Here is an 11205-nt window from a genome sequence, read left to right on the forward strand (position 1 = left end):
AGGCGTGAATCGTTTTGGGTCCCAAATCCAAAAATTCTCAGAACAAGAACTTAAACTTGATTGCAACATAAGGAAGCCTTTGTTTTAGAAAATATGTCGGAAAGCAATACTTTTCTCTATGAGTACTGGTTTTCTTTCGTCATGACATAAATTTCCGTTCCTAATGGCACATATATCTTCGTGTAAATATTTGTGTTGGAGCATATCCAATTTGTCCAACGAACTATAGGTTTTCTTTTCCCACCCGTCTACGCTGAACGCGACAATTCATTAGCAAACCGGCAGCTGCATCTTAAAATGCAGAAGACGCTTACCCTACCGCTGCACATGATTCATGCTTCCGAGTCTTAAATGGAGTCCGGTTGCTTAATTACCTTTGTTGCTATGTACGCTATTTTTGGTTGTGTGATGTTCTTTGTTGTATAAATGTGTTTTTGTATGCCTTGTTTTGTTGTATATATGTGTTCTTGTATATCTTGTTGTGTTGTATATGTGTGTTTTTTGCATGTCGTGTTGTGTTGTATATATGTGTTTTTTGTGTCTTGTTGTTTTGTATATATGTGTTTTTATATGTCTTGTTGTGTTGTATATATGTGTTTTTGTATGTCTTGTTGTGTTGTATATATGTGTTTTTGTATGCCTTGTTTTGTTGTATATATCTGTTTTTGTATGTCTTGTTGTGTTGTATATATGTGTTTTGTATGCTTTGTTTTGTTTTGTTTTGTATATCTGGGTTTTTTTGTATGTCTTGTTGTTTTGTATATATGTGTTTTTGTATGTCTTTTTGTGTTGTATATATGTGTTTTTGTATGCCTTGTTTTGTTGTATATATCTGTTTTTGTATGTTTTGTTGTGTTGTATATATGTGTTTTTGTATGCCTTGTTTTGTTTTGTTTATCTGGTTTTTTTTGTATGTCTTGTTGTGTTATATATATATGTGTTTTTGTATGTCTAGTTGTTATTGAATTTTCTACTTATAAAACTTAAGTTATAAATGCAAAATTTAGTATGATTCCATGGGGAATGGGTATAGGTGGAAATGGCATTATGTAATAGTTTATTGTGTAAATTGAAATTAATTGCCATTCAAGTAAGAAAGGAAATAACCTATTTGATATCTCTTAGACTTTTAAGGGACAAACCAGTATTGCCAACTTCATTACAAAGGCTACCTTATACACTCATTCACATTAGAACCAGACGACAGAGATTCTAGTTTCTCCAACAGTAAAATTTTCGAGGTTCGACAGCTAATTACATTTTATCAAGTTAGTGAACTATTTATTTCTTAACAACAAATATAAATCTGTACTTTGAGATAGAAAAATTACTCTATTTTTTGTGGTTCAACCTTCCAACCACAAAAAATAGAGTAATTTTTCTATCTCAAAGTACAGATTTATATTTGTTGTTAAGAAATAAATAGTTCACTAACTTGATAAAATGATTACACTTCTTAAGATTGATACGACATAACGTAGGTAAATTATTATTAGAGAAGTAATTTTGTTGTTGTCTTTTCTTTAATCGCTATGTTTCCCGAGTTTAGACCCAAAACGAGACTATACTGAATCAACATGGTAAAATGATCTCAATATCAATAATCAATAACTATATACCAATACCGGGTTACCAATTGCAAAAAACTTGTAAGTCCATTTATAAGAACAAAAATAAATAATTTGCAAGAAGAAAGAAGTTATACAAGGACAATGGAACATAAAACGAGATTCGAATATTCTTTTCGTAAAATTATACATGGACAAGACCTTTTTTTGACAGATTAGCCGTGGCAATAATGATTTTTATTGAAATGATCAATGTCCTATTCAAAAACACGTATTCTGTTCGAAGTATTAATACTGATATTAGCTAAGCCTTGCCATCGTTTGGTTACTAACATTTATGTTTCAATACTGTGATCGAGTGTTACCTTTGAGAAAGGACAGTGAGTCATTGTTTAACAAGAAGGTGAGAAATAACATTGTCCATATAATGAAACAATGTCAAACATGTATACAATAAAATCTGTACTAATGTTTTCTTCCCTAGAAAATGTTCAAGATCTTGGATTTTACATATTGTTAAAATACGGAAGTTGCTTTATGATCCAGTAGATTAAATTAAGTGAATTGGATGCTATGTATTTCAATCATGTCAGGTCATGAACCGTACATTGCGTTAATATTGAATAATGAAACATTTCTAAAATAGTTTACCTGATTTAGGTATCACATGTCCTATATAATAATGGCAATCATAAGCTTTATATCAACCCCATTTAAATTACGATGTATATTATTCTCTGTGCAATCAATAATTAAAATAATGTATCATTCTGTTTGAACCATTAGCTGAGCTAATTTTATTTTAAACTTTTACCTTTAATAAAGGAAACGTTAATAAATATTTATACGATTTTCATTGTTATTAATCAAATGAAGTAAATTTATCCTATTTGGGAGGCAGGTGAAAACGGTATATTTTTTTCATATAATAGAAATCATATTTGAATGTTTTCAAAACAAAAGCATAAACCATGAAAAATTTAAACTTAAAATTTGTAATTGATAACATGACAAATATAATTGCTATTCAATTGGGTATTTTTTTTTCTTTTTGGAATTAATGATGGCTTATGATGTAAATAGGGTATGTAAGTCTCGTTCTAGTTTCATTTTCTGTACTGGAATTTACGACGTAGAACGTATGGAAAAACGAAAACCGATCTGCATTTTATTGTTTATTTTCGGGTACTCAAAACGCTGTATAACAATGCAAAATCTTCTATTTTATGTTTTTTTCTTAATACATTTATCATGTAGAAATAGGTATTTGTCATTTTTTATCGATATTTTTTACACAAAAAGATGTTTTCCCTCTACACTGAACTCAACGCTCTCTAAATGACAAGTCTCAATGCTTATGAATGGTAGACTAGGACCCATTCTCGTGAAATCACAGTGTCACATGACGAGACTTACCTACCCTATAGGAAGTTTATGACATTTAAGATATGTATGAAGTGAAAGTGAAATTGACAAATCATATTATTTATAATGGTGTCTACACCTCTAACATTTTACCATGATAATGGTTTTGTTGATATAATTGCGATGTTCAAGCCATATACTCGCCCTATGCTTCCGCAATGACGTTTTTATAAGTTGAAATCAGTACCAGAATTTATTTAATACAATATTTCATAACTATGATTTAAGATTTATAGAAAATTACGTAGCGGTATGATCAAGGCAAGGCAGTAGATCCACCACTCCATGACCTAATTTGAGTGGGGTTTTTTTTTTGGTTTTTTTTGTTGTTTTTTTTGTGTGTGTTTTGTCTTGTTTTTGTTTTGTTTTGTTTATTTGTTTTTTGTTTTTTTTTGTTTATTTGTTTATTTTTTTTTTTGTTTTTTGTTTTTGTTCGTTTTTTGTTTGTTTGTTTGTTTGTTTGTTTTTTGTCTGCAAGACTTAGTTGCTTTGTTTCACGCATTAATGTTTTTTCTACAAGAGTCTTTTGCATAAAAAAATAATGAAAATCCAATAAAAAAATCCAATCACACGTTATGCATCCCTTATAATACTTGCATCTTTGTTGTACAATGACACATATTTCACTTCCAATAAGTGTTGACTTTTATGTTTCCTTCTAACATGTGTTGAATTTTATATTTCCATACCCTATTATCATATATTTACCACCACAGTAATTACTGTTATTTTTTTTTTATCATACAAAATTTTCTGCACCAATTTCCCCTGCCAGTGGACCCAGTGTACCACTATCCCATACCCCTTTTCTATTAGCCTCATGCCTGTTTAAATGAGGCTTGAACTAATTCCAGGTATCAAAGATATGATCTTTTATGATTTAAAATCTATTTCAATATATAATTGATCATTTGAACGGTTTTATGACAGTTTTCAATACACAAGTGATTCGATTTAAACGAAAGAACGGTGATCAATGAATTGTTCATATTTGGGATCTGACGAATTCAGAAAAATTGTTAATATGGTTGAATACTTCAGGGACCATCGGTCCACCAGCATCGAATCAATTATCATTTAATACAAGCATATCAATCATATCAATAAAGCATGTTTCGGGTTTATGCACTTGCTCAGTGAGTAGAAAATTCATAAACAAGTTTCAATAAACTAAATTACAAAGACATACATTTTTATTAGATAACAATTTTTTTTCGTTAAACAGTGGAAATTTTGTGTTTCTTTCCATCCATTTTTATTTGAAAAAAAAATATTGAGAGATTAGTTGATGTTTTTAAACACACAATAATCGCAACAATGAAAGTTAAGGTTAAAAATGCTTTATAAAATTGAGGCTATGTCTTCAAAAATATTATTCAATCTGACCTATCAAAGGAAACAAATACGGCAACGGAAAACCAAAGCTTTAATTATATTTATTAGTAGGTTTGGTTGACGCAACTGATTCTCATCGAAACAGCTTTGTAATTTGTCTTCATGCATTGTTTATTACGTTTTGTCAATAAAGATGTCTTGTCATAATTAATTTCGTGTTGTATTTGTGAAAATATTTTAGAATTCTTGAGAATTAAATTGACATGAAAATGACATTTAAAAGGATGAAAAATTCTCCCTTTTTTATTATTTTTTTTTTCAGTTTTTTTTTTAAGTCTTTACTGAAGTTTTATTTATATTACTCCAGCAACATATAGGAAACTGAAAGGAAAGAGAGGAAAGATTAACAAAACATACAAAGGCCAGAAATGCCTGACTTGAGACGTTCACAAAACAACTGGATGGGGTTAAATCTATACACTGTGGAAAGAATACAACACAATTGAACACAATTAAAATAAGTTCTACAATTCTCCGTCTGTTCTATGGGAAAATAATATTTCAGAATTAAAATTAAAAAGTTGTTGTTTCTTTGCTCTCCTATCTTTTTTTCATTTTTTACTTTTGGTTTTAAAACATGAAATACGATTTTTTAAAATATTTCTGAGGTCATATTTCCACACAATATCAGCAAACAATTAATCAAACTTTGAATGTAAAAAAAAAATTGCTTTTTTTATTCTACTCCAGAAAAAATGACTAGAAATGTCGATTAAAACTTAACTATTTTCAAATTGCGTATTTTGGCAACTTAATTCTGATTTATATGTACTTCCTGTGACCCACTTAATCCATCTTCAGACGTTCATTTACGGTACATATAATAATTAATTAAAATTATTCTATTCATGAACAGAAAGTCTAACATATGATCAGTTCAGAATTGTGAAATACGAGACTTCTTGGTACAAATACTGTTTTGATTTCAAACCCGTATGTTCAAGTTTTGCCAAAATGACCTGATCGATAAGATGTGGTTCCGACATGAAGTGGAAACAGATCCCCCTATTGAATATTTACATTATTTTTTTCAATATTTGTAAACCCATCTTTTCTCCATAACCAATTTTGGCACATCATATTAGACTACTTGCAGCAGCATTTTTGAAGACATGACTGTCATAAGTGTGAAACAAATCTCAATAATGGTAGTACATTTTTGAATGTTTCTGGTTTGAAGAGAGAAAACCAAAGTGATCTATATTCTTCCATTTAGAAAATTGTCTGTATTGGAATGAAGACCGATATATTTTTTCATCAAAAAGTCTTTGGTATTAAATATTGAAGTCGCTGTTGGTTTGACATAATTATGTTTTCTGTGCATACAGTAAATACAACATTTCCACCCTGATAGGGTTGTTGTCTCTTTGTCTTTTTGAATGTATTCACCATAATTATTCTAGTTATATATCATAAAAATACGCTAATCGTATTTGATAATTGGATAAGCGGATTTACAAGCGACGTTTAAAGAATGTTTTATGAGTTGATGAGTTATCAATAAAGGCAACGACCATGCTTAAATTGACTATTTTCATTGCAAACTGTATTTTCTCTAAAATAAACAAGAAAAAGATTAAGAGAGGCATTTGAAATATAATTGGAAGAATGTTTTGTTGTTGATGTTTCATCGGTGTGTTGAACTGTCGCACGTTTTGGATACGAGAACGCTTCATTGAATACATAATTATTTTTTTTCTTTTTAAGCTGTAAATAATGTGAGAAAATAATCAAGGGAACTAAGATTCGATCAACCATTCTTTTCACTTTTTTTAAGTTTGCTTTTGTGTTGTTTCAGTTTAGCATTTGATGTTATGTATGACTTTTATTAATCTTTGAATGAAAATGTTATTCTTAAAATTCAGACAAAATATGCAGTCTGCATCCCCTACTTTCGTTCATTTTTTGAAGTTGGTCTTTCGTTTTATTTATTTGTTCGATTGCGCTTATGCCTAAAATTTCTGTTTCCTTGAGATTTGCTTTTCTTTTAAATTTGTGTGTTTATCAATGCCTTAGTATTTGAGATAATTTCGACAAAAGTTGGACAGACGGACGCACGCACGCACGCATAGATAGACGATAAGTGTAACCGAATAACGGACAGCTGATTCCATTATACCATCCACTCGTTGATGCAAGGTATAACAAGTGCCTGATAATAGTTTTTGCTTTTTCTTCTCGTTCCAAATCACATACACTAATACATATTCAACCAGTCAATGGATTCTTCACACACTGAACATTTTTAAAATGTGTTGTAATGGTTGCAGTGATAATTAACGTAGGCCTTACGTTAAAGAAATAATATAGTACATTTAATGCGGAAGTTTAATGTTGGATTCATGTATTTGAAGCTCTATATATCATAAAACGACCTTTATCAGTGCAATGTACAAACAGTAATCAAGGGAATCATGGGCAAGGTGCTCCGGTAGGGTAGGCGTCCTCTGTTTTTCTAGAAACATCAGCCGAGTTGCTCATAAAAAGTCAAGTCCGAAGTAGACAAACGAGGAAAGGAAAACTATGACCCGTTGAATAAATTACTTTTCATGGTGCAGATGGATACACCATAACGATCAACTAGTTCATGATGACGACCATAAAACTTATGTAGTGATGACTTCAATCTTGTAGCAACAAAACCCTGTTCCAGAAGCCTATTTGTTAGAGTTCTAGCGCGATACAAAAACTCTGCGTAGTGTCGGCAAGCTGTGGCATAACGTATGAGTTGTGATATGAACACTCCATACGCAGGTGCTGAAGGGATGTTGCCAAAGATGAAAGGAAAGTTGACAATTCTGAATGAAAATTCTTGATGAATGAAAATATTACATTCTTTTGATTACCGCTATAATCTTGTTTCCCTTCATTACTCTTAGAACAAAATAGCTACATGGAGCTTCGTCATTTGTTTTCGCGATACATGAGTGCTAAACCAATAAACTTTGTAAAGCTTAACTTGGACAGTTACATTTTATAAATGTTTATTTACATGAAATTTGTCTACATTTAAGAGTCAGTCCCTTTAAGAATCAAGCAGTTTGTGAAACATGATATGAAAAAAACCATCATTTTGATAATTGTAATTTGACTATTTGCACTATTAGAACCAAGTAAAACAGACAAGACTTTCAATATCATGCTGGACCATACAGGTACACTTTCATTGTAATGCTTTGAAAATAAATATTACAAGGGCAAACAAGTCAAAAACCTCATTTTTCTAAGATTCTATGGAAAAATTTCTGCGCAAAGCCAATGATGCAGAGATCAAATAATGGTCTTCTCAAATGAAGAAAGCATCCTTGAGTAATATTTTATTGTCAGATCGGTGGGGTTTGATATATATGTTTCTGATTTTTTTTTTCTATTTGCTTGGTTCTTAACACTTAACACTTAGTTGAATGAGAAACGAAAAAAAAATACAAATACCATTGAATTCAATGTATTTTTCAATGTCATCACTAAATAGATTCCGAATGTCAGAGTAAACGTGTCGCCATATTTATCAACCTCCTGTTCTATTACTTCATTGTGAAGTAAATCTTATACGATTTGCTGACGTAAACTAACGTTTTACAATGAACATAGTTCATATGATTGAATGTCAGTACATAGCAAAACTAGCAATTACGTCAAAAATATACATTGAAAAGAATCTAGTCGACATCAACATATCTATCTTGCGCCTTTCATTTTCTTTGGCATTTGTCTGGCTTGTTAATAGTATATATTGAACGAAGATGATATGGGTAATTGTTTTCAGTTTTCTTACTGGATATCAACCAATGATCGAAGACATTTCACAATATTCAACCTACATTTAGAATTGATATTATTTTTAAAAGTCTTACTTTAATACATTGTCATAACTTTAATCATTTATAGATGAGGAAAGAGTTGTACAATGTTTTGTACACACTATTTGTTATTGTATTTGAATAGATTTTTAGAGTCTTTAATTGTCCAATATATGAAAGAGAAAGCATGACCTCCTTTATCCTCATTTCAATTTGTCACCATGGCCTAGTAATATAAACATGAATCTGTCGTGTACAATAATTATTAATATTGGGTCAGAAATATTATCATGTTTGTACAGCTACAGACGAATTGCAATACAAAGTAAGATACGCATCATTTGTATTTGATTTTATATTGAAACAAATAGGACCAGCAAACTTTGCGTAAATGAAACGAAACAAAACGGAAATACTTTATAACAAAAGTTTTCGTCATTTTGTGAAATTGATTGCCTAAAATTTGCCTCTTTTTTGCGCTTCTCTTTGATAGTAAAATTATAAAGTATGATAGTACAATGTCATTGAAAATACACAGCCCATTTAGGGAATAGACATAATTTATGCGTTCAAACTAACTCTTTGTATTCGTGTTTTAATTATTCTGTTTTAATGATGTTTTAGTGATGCTATTGAATGGTTCATTAATTTTGGCACAGGCAAAAATGACTATTGTATTAATATCAGATATAAACATGGGTTTAAGATTAAATCATTTTTCATCGTTAACTTTTTAAGACCACATAAAAAAAAGTTATCCTTCTTTTAACGGAAATTGCATTAGTTTTCACTAACTAGACTTATGTAAACAGTAATTTTTGGCAAGTTACTGTAAATGACAAACAATTTTAAATGCAAAATTATTTATATTGTGGAATTCATTGCATAATATTGTGACTTTCAGGTCATAATTGGATGATGAGCTATTTTTTTTGTACGCAGACGCAGACCATTTTTTCTCAGGAGTTTTGATTGCTTTTTCACAGTAAAATTTGACGGTTGCATTAGAAAAGTGTTGACTGTGTTGTATTTTGAAAATAAATTCAATCTAGGTAGCAGATATCAGTTCATCTCCCAAATATCTCTGCAAATTTCATTTTTCACATATCGAAATAGAATGTTGCATAATATAACAAAGTATTAATATCGAAGCACTTACAATAGAAAGGCTATAAAAGGGAAATCCATTGGTAAAACTACGTTCGAAAAAAAATAAAACTAGAAAGCCATGAGCAATACTCACTAACTTGATATCCCATTTAAAAACATGCACCTTTTAACCAACCTCCATATTAACTCGGATATAAATCTCCGGTAAGAAATGCACAATGTAATATTAAACAAAGATTCAATGAAAGTTTCATTCAATTCCATTCAGTGGGAATAGGACGAATAACGGATAAGAGGAAGGGAGGAAGGAAAGAAAGAAGTGCGGACGGGCGGACATTTCCACATGTACCAATATATAGTCACAGTGCAAGGGAGGGGGGGTAATGATGACAAGGACAAACAACAAGGGAGACACACTATTAACATTCAAATGGTGATGGACACCTTGAACCCCACAGGAAAATTGTGGATGAACACCTCTCAATGTCTAAGAAATTTATCAAAGTTGATGTATGTGCATATAAACTTAAAGTGTATTGCTTTTGCAAATTATTTTAATAGCTCTATCATGTAACAAATAAATACAAAATCAACATTCAATATTACTGATTAATCACAATTATATGATAGTAAATACTAGGCTATAAGAAAGTCGGTATTTTTTTTTACAATCTATGATTATCTACCCACTATACAAATTACAAAATTGTTAAGTAAGTGCGCCTTTTATTTGTGGATGTTGTACTTTATCTTTTAATATGAAATTGTTATAATAGAATAATTATTTGGAAAGAGTGTAATAAAAACACTAGGATGATTAGATTTAAGTAGCACGAGGACATTAATCCTTGTACGAGTCAATAATCGCTTTATGGGATAAACTTTCTACTCGCCCCATACCCCATTGCCCCATCCCTTATTACCCCATAGCCACATTCTCCATTTCCCCATCCCCTATCGCATTGATACATTTCCCGTTGCCCAACGAACCATCCCCCATTGTGAAATTAAAACATAAAATAAATGTTTGTATGGATGGCTGCAATACGTATAGTTTAGACCAAGTTCTTAAAAATAAGATATATTTGCAAATCAAATGAGTAGGCGCACTTGAAATTTCCTTAATGGTCTGATGTAATTGTTTTAAATCTTAAATTTGTCCATTTTAGTGTCATGTTGCTTCCTGTTACACATATATTTCAGTCCAATATAAAAAAAACATATTTCTGCAAATTGTATGGGCACAAACAATTTTACTTTTATCAATGGTCAGATAAAATTGTTAAAAGTGCTAAATTTGTCAAAATATGCATCATGTATATGGTTGCGACACATATATTTCAGTCATAATTATACAAAATAACATATTTCTGCAAATTGTACAGGTGCAAACACCTTTGATTACAATAATGGCCTTATATTGTTGTTTAAAATATAAAAAAAACAATTTTAATGTCATATAAAGTCAAATCATTCATAAATGACATGTTTCTGAAAATTGTATGGGTGCGAACAATCTTGATTTTAAAAATAGTCCAAAACTCTAGTATGAAATATTACAATTTGCAATATTAGTATTTTTGTGGTATTTGCGACATTTATATTTCATTCCATAATTTTTTTAATGACATATATTTTTTCAAAAAAAAATGCAAATCAGCTCAAAACTATTGAATGACATGTAAAAAAATAAAATTAGTATTGTATGGATAGCTAACCAAGTTCTTACCATTTTCTTAAAGGTATGATATTATTGTTTAAAGTCTTAAATATGTCCATTTTTGTGTCATTTGAGTTTCCGTGACACATAATATTTGATCCAATTTCTCAAAAATGACACATATCTGCAAGTTATGTGGGTAAGAACAATTTTTGTTTTAAAAATGGTCTGATTTTGAGTGCAAAAA

General features: G+C 30.3%; 1 protein-coding gene across 1 annotated transcript; it reads left to right on the forward strand.

The window, feature by feature from the left end:
* The first annotated feature begins 526 nt into the window (after positions 1-526).
* Positions 527-4769, forward strand: LOC148598610 (uncharacterized). The gene is made up of 3 exons (XM_088560241.1): positions 527-793; positions 3369-3411; positions 4696-4769. The coding sequence occupies exons 1-3, from the start codon at positions 527-529 to the stop codon at positions 4767-4769; spliced, it is 384 nt and encodes a 127-aa protein (XP_088416367.1).
* Positions 4770-11205: the final 6436 nt, after the last annotated feature.

This window comes from Perna viridis, chromosome 14, assembly GCF_037379345.1.
Source record: "Perna viridis isolate PV_CMFRI_1.1 ecotype Kerala chromosome 14, ASM3737934v1, whole genome shotgun sequence".
NCBI lineage: Eukaryota > Metazoa > Mollusca > Bivalvia > Mytilida > Mytilidae > Perna > Perna viridis.

Bases quoted from the DNA above. Each gene is read 5' to 3' on its own strand.
- LOC148598610 (XM_088560241.1), top strand. From the start codon at position 527: ATGTGTTTTTTGTGTCTTGTTGTTTTGTATATATGTGTTTTTATATGT. The intron at 794-3,368 runs ATATATGTGTTT...TGTTTTGTTTAT, and splicing joins TGTATGTCTTTTTGTGTTGT to TTGTTTTTTGTTTTTTTTTG. The intron at 3,412-4,695 runs GTTTTTTGTTTT...ATATTACTCCAG, and splicing joins ATTTGTTTATTTTTTTTTTT to CAACATATAGGAAACTGAAA.